General features: G+C 41.5%; 1 protein-coding gene across 1 annotated transcript in view; it reads left to right on the top strand.

Moving 5' to 3' along the window:
- The first annotated feature begins 13402 nt into the window (after nt 1–13402).
- The window catches only part of RAB33B (RAB33B, member RAS oncogene family), a 38031-nt gene continuing 33769 nt past the window's right edge, over nt 13403–17664 (top strand). The window contains exon 1 of the mRNA XM_006872224.1: nt 13403–13692. Within this exon, the coding sequence (XP_006872286.1) occupies nt 13444–13692 (249 nt within the window). The 5' untranslated portion in view covers nt 13403–13443. The remainder of the gene's footprint in view (nt 13693–17664) is intronic.

Raw genomic sequence — 17664 nt, 5'->3', positions numbered from 1 at the left:
TGAGCCTGCTTGGTCGGGTATTCTGTGTTGTTGTTGGCGGAGCTCTCTGCTATTCGTCCACCCGATCTGCCATCTTGCTTGTTCTCCCCTGTTCTTCAACACTTTAAAAAGTTCTTGTGCAGCAGATTTGCCTAATGCAATACATCTGCTGCTTCCATGAGTGTTGATCCAAGAAGACTGAAGTCCTTGACAACTTCAATCTTTTTTCCATTGATAAGTATGTTATTGGTCCAGTGATGAGGATTTTTGTTTTCTTTACATTGAAATGTAATCCATACTGAAGGCAGTGCTCTTTGATGTTCATCAGTAAATGTTTGAAGTCCTCTTCACTTTCAGCAAGCTGGATTAGGATTGCATTATATGTGTAAATTGCTTTGGCTTGGCTCTTGACGTTTTCATGATGCTGAGTCTTCCTATCCAGGGGCATGGTATATTCTTCTCTTTTTGTAAGTCTTTTTTGGTTTCTTCTAGTAGTGGTTTGTAGTTTTCTTTGTATAGGTCCTTTGTTTCTCTGGTTACATTTATTCCTAGACATTTCATCCTTTGGGTGGCTATTGTAAATGGTACTGCTTTCTCAATGTCCTTTGCAGTTCTGTCATTGTTACTATAGAGGAATCCAACTGATTTCTGTCACTTTGCTGAATCTTCCAATGAGGTCTAATAGCTTTTGTACTGAGTTTTTGGGGTGTTCTATGTATAGGATCATATCTGCAAATAAGAGTTTTAGTTATTCTTTGACAATTTGGATGCCTTTAATCGATTTATATACATTTTTGAATTTGTAAAATATTGAACATGATTTTAAAGTCAAAACTATGATGAATTGTTGTCTCCTAGAGATTACTCCATATCAGTACATAAAGGTCCACCTCATTAAAAAAAAAAAAAAAAAAAAGATATATATATTATTGTGAAGAAGCCCCTTCTTGATGGTGGTCTTTGGGTCCAGTCTTTAAATGCTCTTAAAACTGATGGTTTATGTATGTTTTGTATTCTTCCAGTCTCCGTTGTTCTTAATAGTTGACAATTGTAGTTGAGTAGTTGAACATTATTTTCCATCGTCACTTGAAATTTCTGGTCCTGGTGTGGCGCTGTTGGTTAATGTGCTGAACTGCAAGTCATTTGAATCACAATGTTGTTGGTACAAGCTCACTAGCTGCTCCTTGGAAATCCCATGCAGGTTCACTAAGGGTTGGAAAGACTCAAAGGCACTTAACAACAATTGATGAGAAAACCATTATCATTGTAATTGCTGTTCTTTTCCAAGTAACCTGTCCTGGTTTTTTGGCTATATATGAATTCAAGGAGCCCTGGTGGTGCAGTGGGTTACATGAAGGGCCACTAACCTCAAGGTTAGCAGTCTAAATTCACCAGCCACTCTGCAGAAAAAGATGAAGCTTTCTGCTCCTATTAAGATTTATAGCCTCAGAAACCCTATACAAGGTCACTATAAGTTGGAACCAACTCAAAGGCACATAACCACCACCATGTTCATCAGTTTCCCTGCAATGTGTCAGTATTCATTTTATTTATCCTGCTTTGGTTGTGCTGTGATTCCTGGATTTGTACATTCAAGGTTTTCATCATTTCTGTAAATGTTGCAGCACTACTTCTTTAAATATTGCCTCTCATTATAAGTGTTTACTGGTGAGAAGTAGGGGACAGGAGTTGATAGTCAAGAGGTGTCAAGAGGTATAAGGAAACTTTCTGGGTTGATTGATATGCTATATTTCTTGATAGGGGTTTTGTTACCCAGATGTATGTACTTGTTAAAATTCATTAAAAGGCAGATTCATTGAACAGTATCATTAATATCATATGAAAGTAAAATTATGCCAAAGATAATTTACAAATGGTTGTAATTAGCAATACAGCAACAGGAAACAGCCAGAAATTCAAGCTAAATTCAGAAAAGGATGTGAAATGAGGTATATCGTTGATATCATCTTAGCTGAAAATAGAAAAATACCAGAAAGATGTTTACTTGTGCTTTATTGACTATGCAAAGGCATTGTGTGGATCATGAGAACCTGTGGATAACATTGTGAAGAATGTTATTCTAGATATTCTAGAACACTTATTTTTGTTGGTGAGGAACCTGTACATAGACCAAGAGGCATTTGTTTAGACAGAACAAGGCAATACTGAATTGTTTTAAATCGAGAAAGGTGTGTTTCAGGGTTGTATATTTTTTCACTGTATTTATCCAATCTGTATGATGAGCAAATAATCCTAGAAACTGAATTACATGGAGAAGAAAATAGCATCAGGACTGGAGGAAAATTCACTATGCAGATGACACAACGTTGATTGTTGGAAATGAAGAGGACTTAAGTACTTACTGATAAAGAACAAAGATACAACCTTTAGTATAGATTGTATCTTAATGTAAAGAAAACAAATATTCTCACAACTGGATCAATAAATAAAGTCATGATAAACAGAGAAAAGACTGCAATTGTCAAAGATTTCATTTAATTTGGATGTACTATCAATGCTCATGGAAGCAGCAGTCAAGAAATCAAACAACATACTGCATTACGCAAATCTGTTGCAGAAGACCTCTTTACTGTTCAAGAGCAAAGATGTCACTTTGAAGACTAAGGTGGTGCCCCAAGCCATGGTATTTTCAATTCACCTCATATGCATGTGAAAGCTGGACAAGGAATAAGAAGACCACAGAAGAACTGATGCATTTGAATTATGGTGTTGGCAAAGAATAGTGAAAGTACCATAGACTACCAGAAGAATGATCAAATGTGTGTTGGCAGTATAGCCAGAATTCTCCTTACAAATGAGAATGGCAGGACTTCGTGTTTCATATTTAGTATATGTTATAAGACCAGTTCCTGGAGGACATCATGCTTGGTAACGCAGAGAGTCAGTGATAAAGAGAAAGACCCTTAATGAGACGGATTGACACACTGGCTGCAATAAGGGGCTCACACATACGAAAGATTGTGAGGATGGCAAAGTATTGAACAGTTTTTTGTTCTGTTGTACACAGGACTGTTATGAGTTAGAACCAACTTGATGATACTTAACAGGTCAAAATTTATCCTTCTATTTCATCCTGTTACATACACTAATGATTCCATCTCACCTTGTTTTTGTGGTTGCATTGGAGTTATATGGCCCTTCTAGTCCTATTCCACCATTCTGTGATGTGTTGTAAATCCTAGCCTTTAGGCCTGTGGTCTTGAACAGCTAAACCCACAGATAGCACTACTTTATTTAGACCTCCATAGTGGCACTGTAGGATAATCACAGACTGCAAACTACAAGGTCAACGATTCAAACCCATCAGATGCACTCTGGAGACCGACTTGATGGCACTTAACGGTCTACTGTCAACCTCTATGAGTCATCTGTATATTTCACAGGCCATACAAGGCTGTTATACAGAGACCTTGTTAGCACCAACATTCAAGCCTATAGCACATTTTAAATCAAAGCAGTAATTTCCTTTACTCCACCAGTTTCAAATCAACAATCTGGTTGGTTTGGAAATTCTAATGTTTCCCATTTAGCATGTTCAATCAGTATTACCCTAAGGTCAGACTTTACAAACCTTCCATTTTATAGTATCAGGGAGAGAGTGTGTTCCCCAATTAGACATAATAGCCACATAATAATACATTCAAGTAAGGGAGACACAACTACTTCATACAACATCTGTTTAAAATTTCCATTCTCATTGAAACCTTAGTTCCATCTACTATTACATCCCCATATCCTCCGAGCCTAACCCTTGTTCTTGTGTTGGTAGGTACAATTGAGTGAGTTGGTTCCAACTAATAGCAACCCTATGCACAAGAGAATGCAACACTGAATGGTCCTGTACCATCCTCACTATCCTCAAGCCCATTGTTACTGCCAGTGTGTTAATCCATCTTCTTGGCTGTCTTCTTTTTCACTGACCCTCCACTTTGCCTAAGTCTGATGTTCATCTCTAGGGACTGGTACCTCCTGACTACATGTCTGTAGTATGAGAGACAAAGTCTAACCATCCTGGCTTCTAAAGAGCATTCTGGCTGTATTTCTTCCATCACAGATTTGTTTGTTCTTCTGGCAATCCGTGGTACTTTAAATTTTTTTTCCAGTGCCATAATTCAATGTATCAATTCTTTTATGGTCTTCCTTATTCATTGTCTGACTTTCACATTCACATGAGGCTACTGAAAATACCATGGTTTGGGTCAGGCACACCTTAGTCCTCAAACTGACTTCTTTGCAGTTAAACACTTTAAAAAGTGTTTGTGCAGCTGCAATATGTCATTTCATTTCTTGACTGCTGCTTCCATGAGTGTTGATTGTGGAAACAATGCAAAATGATCTCTTTTGACAACTTCAATCTTTCCCCCATTTATCAAGATGCTACTTATTGGTCGAGATATAAGGATTTTTGTTTTCTTTACATCAAAGTGGAATCCATACTGAAGGCTGTAGTCTTTGATCTTCATCAGTTAAGTATTTTAAGTCCTCTTTGCTTCCAGCACACAAGGTTGTTCCAACTGCGTGTCGCAGGCTGTTGAGTCTTCCTCCAATCCTGATGGCACATTTTTCATATACTCTAGTTTCTGTGCTTCTTCTGCAAATGGTCCAAGGTGCAAATTCCACTGTTAAATTCCTCCCAGCTGGGATGAACAGAATCAACTTTTTTTTTTTCCCCAGAATCTACTTTATAAGGCTTCTGTAACATTGGGGACCATAAAAAGTTTCCATTGGTCCACCCAACCTCCTATGGTGCTGTATTAAACCTTTGTATCAACTCCATTTACGTCTTCAATATTCATCCTATTTCTCAGTATCCATTTAAAAATCTCTGTCCTATTAGCTTAAGTTCTTTCCTAATTGCCTCTTCCCATTTTTCTACTAATTACCCTTATGATTCTTTTTTTTAAAGTTGTACCAACAAATCTGATTGTTTTGTTTCACAGTAGTAAGGTGATTGTTGTTGTTATGTGCTGTGGTCGGTTCCAACTCACAGTGACCCTGCATATGGTTTCCGAGGCTGTAAATCTTTACGGGAGCAGAAAGCCTCCTCTTTCTCCTGCAGAACAGCTGGTAGTTTCGAACTGCTGACCTTGCGGTTCGCAGCCTGATTCATAACCACTACGCTACCAGAGTTCCTTGTAGTAAGGTGATGTGTGGTGCTAATGTAGAAGGGGCTCCTTTGATGACCATATCTGCCATGACCTGTGGACAGGACATACTCACTGTATGAAAATCATGGTCAACATAAAGCCATTCCAGCATTGCTTTCATAAGCAGCACATTAGCTATTTCCTCAGGAGTGTTATACTGAGTATTTAGAGAAGGAGAGAGGCAGTGTCTTTTCTCAGAGTAAACAGATCTTACTGCAAATTTGATTCAGTCCACCATTCAGTTAACATTTTGTGTAAATGGATCTATTAATACCATTTGAGACTGTTTCATAGTGAGCTGTGGATCTTGCATTAACTCATACTCTTCCATTCTGCAATATTTAAAACTAAAGGCAATGCCCCTAAATTAGTCATGCTTACAATCCATTTTAGTAAGGCTCATCAGGAAGCTGATTCTAAAGCTATATAAGAAAAACAGATCATACCTCCAAGGAAACTAAAGATGGTGATTTGAGCTACAACGTCTTAATAAAGTGGTGGCATACTTAATCCTTATCCTATCTTAATCCTTATTTCCATTTTAATCCTTCCATATTAACAATTCACTCTACAATTGACCATAACCACAGGCATTGTTGTTAGGTGCTACTGAGTCAGTTTCAACTCATAGTGACTCTATACACAACAGAATGAAACACTGCATGCAACTATGCCATCCTCACAATTGTGGTTATGCTTGAGACCACTGCTGCTGCCACTCTGACAATCCATCTTTTTTTTTTTTTTTTTAAAGGCAGATTTATAAATGTATTTGATCACCAGCTGTTAGTTTACATCCACATTGAGTGTTTGTAGGTTTTTGAAAGTGGTGCCAGGCACATAGATCACCAATGAATAGAGCTTGTTTGGTGAATCTTCATCCTCATTATGTTTTCAGAACAACCACACCCAGATATGGTATGGAACATTCCTTGGCCCAGACAGCTTTGATGAGACTGGTGTCAATGTGCACGTCTGGTGTTCCCATCTCCTTCATGGCAAATTTCCGAATCTCCTTGACTTTGAGGGGCACACTTTTTGAAGTCTACTCCATGGATGTGCTTGTGAATGTTGAAGGTGTACTCTCTGGTCACCACTTCACTGATGGCAGAACGGCCCTTCTTCTCACCACCCTTCTTTGCGGGAGCCATAGTGATGGGACCAGGTTGGAAAGGAAGAGCACAAAGGATTGTGGGAAACTGTGCCAATCCATCTTGTTTGGGGTCATGCTCTTTTTTGTTGACTCTCCACAAGCATGATATTCTTGTCCAGGGATGGGTTCCACTGAAGTATGAGAGAGGAAGCCTCATCATTCTGGCTTTTAAGGAGCATTCTGGCTGTACTTCTTCCAACACATTTATTTGTTCTTCTGGCAGTCCATGGTACTTACAATATTCTTTTAACACTGTAACTCAAATGTATGAATTCTACAGTATTCCTTAATCACTGTGCAACAGTCACATGCATATGTTGTTGTGGTTGTTAGGTGCTGTCAAGTAGGTACCAGATAATAGTGACCCTAGGCACAACAGAATGAAACAATGCCTGGTCCTGCACCATCATCCCAATCACTGCTATGCTTGAACCCACTGATACTGCCACTGTGCCAATCCACCTTGTTGTGAGTCTTCCTCTTTTTCACTGACCCTCTACTTTACCAAGTATGATGTCCTTCTCCAGGGGTTGGTCCCTCCTGATATGCCCGAAATATGAGAGACAAATTCTGGACATCCTAGCTTCTTAGGAGCATTCTGGCTGTACTTCTTGCAACACATGTTGGTTTATTCTTTTGGCAGTCCATGTTACTTTTAATTTTCTCCTTCAACACAACTCAAATGCATCAATTCTTCTTCTATGGTCTTCTTTATTCATTGTTCAACCTTCATACGCATATGGGGTTATTGAAAATACCATGGCCTATGCCAGGTGCACCTTAGTCCTCACGCTGACATCTTTGCTCTTCAACACTTTAAAGAGGTCTTGTACATCAGATTTGCTTAATGCAATATGTCGGTTGGTTTCTTGACTACTGCTTCCATAAGTGTTGATGGTTGATCCAAGCAAAATGAAGACTTTGACTTCAATTTTTCTCCATTTATCGTGATGTTATTTATTGGCCCAGTGGTGAGGATTCTGGTGTGTGTTACAAAATGAAATTTCATTTTTTTGATGTTTACATTTGGCCTCTATTTTTTTTTTTCTTTTAAGTTTTTATTGTGAATTGAGTGATAATTTACATGGGAGAACATTGGTTTTACACTCATCGATCATTTCACTGCAATGATTACAATCTCCTCTGTGCATCATCATTCACCAGTATGTGCTTCCATTCCCTCTATTTTGTTTTTATTTATTATTTGGGGGGGGGCAGGGATGTGCACACTCAGGAATATATAATCATTTAAAGGAGCTCTGGTAGCATAGTGGTTACGAATCAGGCTGCTAACCTCAAGGTCGGCAGTTCGAAACTACCAGTTGTTCCACGGGAGAAAGATAAGGCTTTCTGCTCCCGTAATGATCTACAGCTTTGGAAACCCTGTACAGGGAGGGTCACTATGAGTCGGAACCAACTCTATGGTACTTAAAAACAACAAACAACCAAAGGGCACGTTCTGCAAGCCTGCCTCCTGGCCGCCAGTACTCAGTCTTTCTCTTTCCATGAGTCCAGAGTCCTCAGCTGCTCTCTCTCTCCATGTTCTCTTCTCTGCCTCCATCTCTGATATTGCTGCCTCTCTATATAGGGCCCCACATTCACCTTGTGCTCTTCTTCCTTGATAGTCCTATGGTCTTCTGTTTCTGGACTGTACAATTAACTACCAGTGGTGAGGATTTTTGTTTTCTTTACATTGAGGTGTAACTTATACAGAAGGCTGTGGTCTTTGAACTTTACCACTAAATATTTTAAGTCCTCTTTGCTTTCAGAAAGCAAGGTTATATCATCTGTATAATACACAGGTTGTTAATGAGTCTTATTCCAACCCTGATGCCACATTTGTTTTCATATAATCCAGCTTCTTGGATTATTTTCTCATCATACAGATTGAATAAATATGGTGAAAGAATACAACCCTGGCACACCTTTGCTAATTTAAAACCATTCAGTGTTTCCTTATTCTGTTCAAACAACTGCCTTTTGGTCTATGCACAGGTTCCTCATGATCACAATTAAGTATCTGGAATATTAATTCTCTGTAATGTTATCCATAGCTTGACATGATCCACATAATCAAAAGCCTTTGCATAGTCAACAAAGTACACTTATACATGCTTCTGATATTCTCTGCTTTCAGTTAAAATCCATCTAATATCAACAATTATATCCCCTGTTCCTTATCCTCATCTGAATCCCGCTTGAACCCTGTCAATGTATGGTTGCAGCTGCTTTTGAATTATCTTTAGCAAGTAGTCACTTGCATGCGATACTAATGATGTTGTTGTTAAGTGCCGTTGAGTTGGTTCCGACCCATAGAGACCCTCTAGAGGGTTTCCAAGGAGCGACTGGTGAGCTTGAACCACCAACCTTGTAGTTCAAACTGACTTTGCAGTCTAGCGTATTAACCCACAGCGTCACAAGAGGACTCATATTAATGATAGTGTCCAGTGATTTCCGCATTGGGTTGGGTCACCTTTCTTTGGAATGGGCACAAATATGGATCTCTTCCAATCAGTTGTCCAGGTAGCTGTTTTTAGAAATATCTTGGCACAGATAAGTGAGTGCCACCAGTGCCACATCACTCATCTATGCCAAGAAATTTGGAAGACAACTACCTGGCCAACTGACTGGAAGAGATCCATATTTATGCCCATTCCAAAAGCGGTGATCCTATCCAATGTGGAAATTGGACAGTCTCATTACTACACATGTAATTATAATTTTACTTTTAAGGACAATTCAAAAAGAGCACCACTATGGCTGCTGAATTTACTGTTAAAGTACTATAATTAAAGCCCTTATTACTTACAATATCTCTTAGATGATGTTTGGGATTGCTGTTAAGCACAATGGTAATCTGGTAGGTGCCCAAAGACCAAAACCACACTTTTTTTGGTAATTGGAATTATCTTTAAGGGAAAGGTGACATCTACTAGCAACCAGAATTGTGAGAATAGCCCTTTGGCTCTCAAACAGTAAAGGGGAGGAGGAGTACTTCACCCCATTTTTGATGGTCACAAATGGGAGTTGGGATGGGTGCTACTACTATTGGCATGTAGTGGGTAGAGGTCAGTGGTGCTGCTAAACATACAACAATGCACAAAAACATCCAGTCCCTACAAGAATGATCTGGTTCAAAATGTCATAGTCCAGAGATTGAAAACCCCTTTCAGAACCTACTCAACAGCACTTAACAACAAAAACAAGAAGTAATGAAGGGACTGCTCCTTTGTCTCTGTGCTCAGGCTTGACCTTTAACAAATCACCTGGGGGCTATTCCTTGGTGAGGCCAGCTAACAAACAGTCTTTACTACAGGGTATGTGTATGAATGCTACAATGGTGACATCTCTGTATTAAACAAAAGCAGAAAAAGTATTCATATTTTGTACATCAGGTTATCTTTATATTATACTATGTTTTTAATACCTTTTGTTTTTTTTCTCCTGTTAGAAAAGTAATTTTAAATATCTAATTTATCTTAATGGATTTATAATTTCCCAATTTAAGTTACACTGATAAAAGAGCCAAATTAACAGTCTTTTCTATTCTAAGCAAGCAAAGTATTAAGGAGAAGGCTTTATGTTCTTTGGAGACCAAATGGTCATGGTACCAGTTAGGTAGTGAAGGACTCCAAAGATCCCTCCTCCTCCCAAAAAAACAACAAACACTCAGAAAATAGGGCTACATAATCCAGCCATTCTTCCCTACAGTACAGCCTCCTTCAAGTATCACTGCTGGAGGTTCTTGGGTTATTCAATTAAGAAGAGTGGCACATACTTCAGTCACATGAAGAGTCTCTCAAAGGACAAACTAAAAATACAGAACTCCTCATAACAATGTCAAGTATCTACAATGATTTTTCAATTGAGTGGCACTGGACTGTGTATAATTGATAAAGAATTCAAATTGACAATCCTCACACAGAAATTCCTCACTTCACTCATTTGTTCATTTGCTGAGTAACAATGAACTTGCAGTCAGAAGTCAACAGGTGGCAATTTAGTAGGAAGGACACAAATAAACACAAAAACTTAATATAACAAAAGATAGTATTCAAAGACCAAGTGAGACATACCCCCCCAAAAACCTATTAGAGTTTAAATGCAGCAAAGCATACTCTGGGCTGAAGCAATCAGGAAAAGCTTCACAGAGATTGATCTTTTCACAGAGGAGCTGAGGAACAGATATGATTTGGATAAACAGGACAAATACTTTCTTAGATGGGAGAGTAGCAAGAGCTGTAGGATAAGCACTGGACTGATAACAGCAGGGTCAGCACATCAAACCTACCAGCTACTCCTTGGAATCCCTATACAGGCTTGGAACCCACTCAACGGCACTTAACAACAAAATGAAGAGACCAAAATACAAAAAAGAGCCGGGAAACTGGGGTGTGGTAATCTTTGTGCTTTTTCATCATCCTTTGAAATTACCTGACTTCCCAGTTTTGAATTCTTCAACTGCTCTTTGTTCTTAAATCTTCAGATTCTCTCCTTTGAATGGAATAGCTAGAGTAGATTACATAATTTCTGTGATGATACATCTTCAAGAGAATAATCTCATAAACAACAGGGATTTCCCAGCTCACATTCTAGTTTCTGTAACAGGAAACTGAATAAATATACTTGGCATATAGGAGCTCTGGTAGCGTAGTGGTTACGAATCGGGCTGCGAACCTTAAAGTCAGCTATTCGAAACTACCAGCCGCTCCGCGGGAGAAACATGAGGCTTTCTACTCCCGTAAAGATTTACACCCTCGGAAACCCTGTACAGGGTCACTATGGGTCGGACCCGACTCGATGGCACTTAACAACAACAACAACGTACATTAAATAAGGTTAGTAAACGTTTTCTTCCTCATCTATTTGTGTCTCCGTATACTACTGATAATGGAGTCCTGGTGTGGCGCTGTGGGTTAATGCGCTAGACTGCAAAACCGTTTGAACTGCAAGGTTGGCGGTTCAAGCTCACCAGCTGCTCTTCGAAAACCCTACACAGGGTCGCTATGGGTCAGGATCGACTCACTTAACAAATACTACTGACAATATAAAGCCTCTAGACCTAAGAAGAAATTAATTTATCTTAAGATGTTTGCAAATTCCTAGCAATTCTGGGCTACTAATGTGCTCTGACTACATTTTCATTTTATCTGATGATTATCTCCTTTCCTAGACATTTCTAGTGCTGTGCTGTTCCCCTCACTCTATTTATGGTCCACTATGTTGGCCTTTCTGGAGCCCTGGTGTGGTTCTGTAGGATAAGCGCTGGACTGCTAAATAAATGCAAGGTCAATGGTTCAAACCCACCAGTCCTTGGAATCCCTACACAGAGTTGCTATGAGTCCATAATGACTTGATAGTACTTAATAACTTATTTGCCTTTCTAGAGTCCTTCACCTTCTAAATAGCATAACCACCTAATCAAACAGAACAAAATGCAGGGTTTTATTGTAAAGCAAAAACTTTTAACAAAAAGCAGTAGTTGCACATTTTGGATCTTTTGTGTGACCTACTGTCTGGTAGCTTAGTGGTTAGGAGTCAGGCTGCTAACCTCAAGGTCAGCAGTTCAAAACTACCAGGCGCTCCGCGTGAGAAAGATGAGGCTTTCTGCTCCCGGGTAGATTTATAGCCTCGGGAACCCTATGCAGGCTCACTATGAGTACGGCACATAACCACCACCAATGTATGGTGAGCTTCCTCTAAGATATGATGATAATTCAGACAAGATTCTTAAAGGTGGCATTGTTGTTAAGTGCCGTCCAGTTGGTTCTGACCCATAGCGACCTGTGTATTGGGTTTCTGAGGTGCAGCTGGTGAGTTTGAACAGCCGACCTTCCGTGCTTATCCCACAGCGACACAGCAGGACTCCAAGCTTGGGTGGTGATTACGTGTTGTGGAGTGGAGTCGGTTCCTACTCATCAAGACTTGCATAGAGTTTCCAAGACTGTAAATCTTCACCGGAGCAGAAAGTCTAATCTTTCTCCCATGGAACTGCTGGTAGTTTCGAACTGCTGACCTTGAGGCTAGCAGCCCGGCTCATAACCATACACTACCAGAGCTGCTTAAGGTTGGGCAATATTTTCCTTGGGTACTTACCCTAACTAACGTTCAGTAACATTTAATCGTGTATCACCCTCACCCAGGCACTGAGTCATAACTAGGGCATAATGGGTTTTATCATCAGCAGAGAGACCATCTAGTAACAAGTCCTGGAGTCATTGCCTCCAAAAGGCCAGCATGCGACTGGCTCTGTTTGCTGGGGCGGGGCATTAGCAGAACTAGCCTTGGGTCTCAGGATGAGTTCCAGAACGCTTAGGGAAAATCTCTGTGAAGGTGAGGTGTGCGGCCCCGATCTCTCGCAGCTCACTGAGAACAAAACGTCTGTCAGAACTGAATGAAGGCTTCAAAGCTCAGCGCCGCCAGAGCCTACCGCCAAGTGCTTCCCCAGCAGGGAAGACTCCAAGCAGCGCCTTCGTGTCCATGCAGTTTGGCCGCTGCCTAACTCCCACGTTCCAGGGAGCTCAGAGGAGACAAGCGCTCGGCCAAACCCGCAGACCATCGCAGCAAGCCAACGGAACTCGCTTCCACCTCCTGGTCCGTGGCAGTCCCACCGACACACCCACCAGTGAGACGACAAGGCGTCCGTCCCTCCTCACGTCCCGTACTACCGGTTCCAGGCACACTCCCCCGAACGTGGAGGTTCCTTGACCCTCTCGCGAGAGAGTGTGTGGCCGTACCTTCTGCCTCTCAGATGCCTTTCTCTCTCCGCCCCTAAAGTGATTGCGCATCTTCCTCTGGGGGTTGGGCCAGTTGTGGGGCGGGACTGGGGGACTGCTCTTCTGCCCTTTGCCACTGTAAAGCTCTCGACCGGCCTCGCACCTCAGCAGGTACAGCGAGACATGCCCATGCGCCGCTAGAAGTAGAGCGGCGGGCAGGAGAAAACTGGTGTGGCTGGGCGGGTGGGAGCGCCACTTATGCGGGGGCGGGGCCTGGAACTTGCGCACGCGCCCAGCTGGAGGGCGGTGGCTACGGGGACGTTGCGCAGCCTAGTGGGCGGGTTGGGCGCGCTCATTCCAGGTGGCGAAACAGTCCAGCCTTTCGGTATCTCGTTTCTTCTGCTTCTGTTTGAGGCGCGTGGGAAGAATGGCTTCTGAGATGGAGTCATCGCTGGAGGCAAGCTTCTCATCTAGCAGTGCAGTGTCGAAGACAGCAGGGTTTCTGCCTCCGGCCCGCTCCCGCATCTTCAAGATCATCGTGATAGGCGACTCCAATGTAGGCAAGACATGCCTGACTTACCGCTTTTGCTCTAGCCGCTTCCCCGACCGCACCGAGGCCACTATCGGGGTGGATTTCCGAGAACGAGCGGTGGAAATTGATGGAGAGCGCATCAAGGTGAGTGGATGGAGGACTGTCTTGGAGGGAAGGAAGCCCCGGTATGACAAGCATACCAATCCCACTTTGGTTTAATAGTTTTTCTCATGCTGGTGTGGAGGTTGGAGTTGGGGATTGGAAAGATTTGCACATAACAAACTTCTAGGTAGTGCTTCTCAAACTTTAATGTGCGTGCGCCTCACCTAGGGACCTTGTTTAAAATGCATATTCTGATTATCCAGTTCCTGGGCAATTCATAAGCAGCTGGCCTCCTTGAATCACACCTTGAGTAGCAAGAGTGTAGGGGATATTTTCTGACTCATTAACTGTCCCATGTACTTGTGGTCAATGAAGTAATTTATTGGAAAATTCATCTAATAAAAGTACTATAAATAATTCATTTGATAAAGATCAGCCCTTAGTATTATGGAAGTAAAGCCCCTTACCTTTGAGGAAGTACTTAATTACTATTCCTCTGCGTACATTTAAAGAAAGTAGTCTCTGACCTTGATTTGTTTAGCAAAATCTGTTTCCCTGAGGAAACATTCTTTATGTTATAATTGTCAAGAGCATATCTCTTGGCTCCACCTACGAGTCCTCTCCCATTTCTTTCCTTTAAGACGCTATGGGTGGCTTCTGAGACTGAACCCCAAATAATAGTTGTTAAGTACCATCGAGTTGGTTCTGACTCACAGTGACCTTGTATAGGGTTTCCAAGAAGCAGCTAGTGAGTTTGAACTGCCAGCCTTGTAGTTCGCAGTCCAGTGCTTATCCTGCAGTACCACACCAGGAGTCCTGGTGTGGTGCTGTGGGCTAATGGGCCAAACTGCAAAGCTGTTTGAACTGCAAAGTCAGCAGTTGAAGCTCACCAGCCGCTCCTTGGAAACCCTATACAGGGTTGTTATGGGTCGGAATGGACTCGAAGGCACTTAACAACAATAAAAATAGTAGAAAGGGTAATAGGATTAGTAGCCAATGTGGAATTGTGAGTAGTGCAGTACAGAATGAGGATCAATGATAGGGCCATGACGATATAAACCAGGGGTGGAGAATGTCCAGTCCTCAGGCCATATGTTGCTGTTGTTCAGTGCGTTTGAGTCAGTTCTGACACAGAGTGAACTTGTATAGGGAGGGTTCTTAGGAGTGGCTGTTGAGCTTGAACCACTGACCTTGGAGTTCAAACTGATCTTGCAGTCCAGTGCGTTAACCCACAGTGCCACATCCAGGACTCCACATGCCATATAAGGCCCTCAAAATCATTTGGTGTGGCCCTACCAAGGCAATTACAGTACCAGCTGTCACATTGTTGTTGTTAAGTGCCTTCCAGTCGGTTCCGACTCATAGTGACCCTGTATAGGGTGTCCATGAAGCAGCTTGTGAATTTGAACTGCCGACCTTGTGGTTTGCAGTTCAGTGCTGATCCTTCAGCGCCACTCCAGAAGTCCAGCCATCACAGGCTAATTTTTAAGTTGATAATTTTGTGTGGCCTGCGAATGATCTTTAAAGATCAAAGTAGCCCCTAGCAGAAAAAAGATTCCTCACCACTGGTATAAACCCACACACTTAATGCTTCCAAGCTACCAGAAGTCCCTAAGTTACCTGCAAATATTAGTTTGTTGTTAGGTGCTGTTTAATCAGTTCCAACTCCTAACGACCCCATGCATAACAAAATGAAACACTTCCTGGTCCTGCATTATTCTGAAAATTGTTGTGTTTGAGACCATTGTTGCTGCCAGTGTGTTAATCTATCTTGTTGAGAGTCTTCCTTTTTTTTTTTTACAACTTTTTATTGTGAATTGAATGAAGATTTACAGAAAAGATCAACAGTTTTGGGTGTTTTTTTTTTTTTTTCTTCCATGCAGTTTGTTTTATTCATTAATAGGAAAGATAAAAGTTTGACATGATTTCAATGTACTGTTTTTATTACAATGATAGAAATGTCCCAATTTGTGTTTGCGAAAAAAATATATGCACAGTTTTTCCCAGCCATGAATAGGAATTTTACATATTTTCGAAGTATTCTTCATATTTCCAAGTTGAGAATATTCTTAAGGCTTTTTTTTTTTTTTTTTCATACAACTTTTATTGTGAATTGAGAGATTGTTTACATGGCAGAACATTGGTTTTGTCCTCAACCAATTGTATTTTGTTTCACTCTAATGATTACAATCCCCTCCATGCGCCATCAACTAACATAACAGTATTTGCCTCTATTCCTGCTTTGTTTGTTTGGTGTACACAAACATGCAGGAATATATAACCATTTAAACAGTAAAGGGGCACGTTTTCTAAGCCAGCTTCCTGCCTGACAGCACATAGCCTTTCTCTTTCCATGAGTCTAGAGTCCTCAGCTGCTCTGTCTCTCCATGTCATCATCTCTGCCTCTATCTCTACTGTCGCTGCTTCTCTGGATAGGGGCCCACATTCCACTCATGCGCTTCTCCCTTGATGGTCCTAGGGTCCTCTGTTCCTGAAATGTTGGCTTAACTACTCCCCCCTTTATGTTATACAACTTCTATGTTTACAGTTGTGACAATTGCAGTTAGTCATGATAACAGTTACTCACTGTTGATTCCAAAGAATCCTATCCCCATCTCCTTTGACCAGACCCATCTAGGTAAGATGAAAACAATTCAGTAGGGATTCTACCTCCCCTGCCTCTCTGAAACTAAACTCACTCTTGAAAACTTGTAAGCCAGTCGCTTTGTACTTTCATAGTCCCCCCATTTTAGGTAGTCAGTGTCTCAGATGCCCCTCCCTACCCAACCTGTGCACTGAGGGAATAGGCTTGATCTTTGATGTTAAGACTCCATCTCTCTTGGTTGGTATTTTGAGCTACTACATCCATAAACAGGAGTCCTGGTGTGGTGTTGTGCGTTAATGTGCCAGACAGCAATGCCATTTGAACTGCAAGGTCAGCGGTTCAAGCTCACCAGTTGCTCCTCGGAAACCCTATATCGGATCTATATGGATCAGAGACGACTTGACAGCACTGAATAACAACAACACATCCATAAACAAAGGTCAAGTTCATCAAATTGTAGCAATCTACACTTGCTTCCTGTATCATATTTCTTTATCTTCCTCTAGTGGAGTTCTGATCATCAAGCCATCCAAGCTCGGTCAAATGGGTACCATCAAGTTTGGGTGTTCTTGCACGACTCCCCACACTTCATATCAGCTGGACACTGCACTCTCTAGTCCCCAATGGATATGGTCAGTGTTCATGGACTCAGGAGTTCCCAGGTCTCCCCAGACTTTGGACTAACCAGCCCTTCCTCTTCTCTCTCTCATCTCAAGGTTAGCAGGACTTAAGGAACATGGTCAAACTCAGCCCATGTCTTCATTACTACCTTTCCCCCTAACTTCCACTCTCAAGTAGACCAGTATAATGGTCACCAGCAAGCTTATAAGCCTGCCCATGTGTTCCCTTTGAGTTTCAGTCTTGGAATGGGGTTTGTCCTGAAGGGACTTGATGGTTTGCCTTGATGGTTCCCAGGCAGATAGCTTGCTTGTTCTTGTAATACCCAAACAGTCTGCTGCTTTTTGTTTTTGTTTTTTTCTGCTGGTCTTTCAAGAAGTGTCTTCTGTTCCTCTTGCTGCTCTGGGTTGGTCTGCATGTCCTTTAAAGTGGAAATGTCCCACCTTAGAAAGCTCTGAATGGGGCTCAGGATTCCACCTAAGGCCCTATACTCTACCAATGCTCCACAAGAAACCTGTTTCACTAGGCAAGTTCTAAAACCCCTTTTAGATATTTCAGTCAGTTATAGGCTGAACATAGGTTTTTGGTAATCATATTTCCTGATACTCCTTTCTATCCCACTCAAGTGTCTAGTTTACAGTAGTAGGCAGGGGAAACCAATATCCACAATACAATCAGTCACCTTAACATTGTTTCCCCTCTTTTGCCCATTCAGATTATGCCTTGATCCCTGTATCACAGAGCCCTGTTGTCCCAGGGCTGAGTATGCATCACTGTTTACCTCTGTCCCA

Source organism: Chrysochloris asiatica, unplaced genomic scaffold (assembly GCF_000296735.1).
Source record: "Chrysochloris asiatica unplaced genomic scaffold, ChrAsi1.0 scaffold00187, whole genome shotgun sequence".
Lineage (NCBI taxonomy): Eukaryota > Metazoa > Chordata > Mammalia > Afrosoricida > Chrysochloridae > Chrysochloris > Chrysochloris asiatica.
Note: the sequence above shows the minus strand (reverse complement) of the source record. Positions and strands in the feature narration are given on the sequence as shown.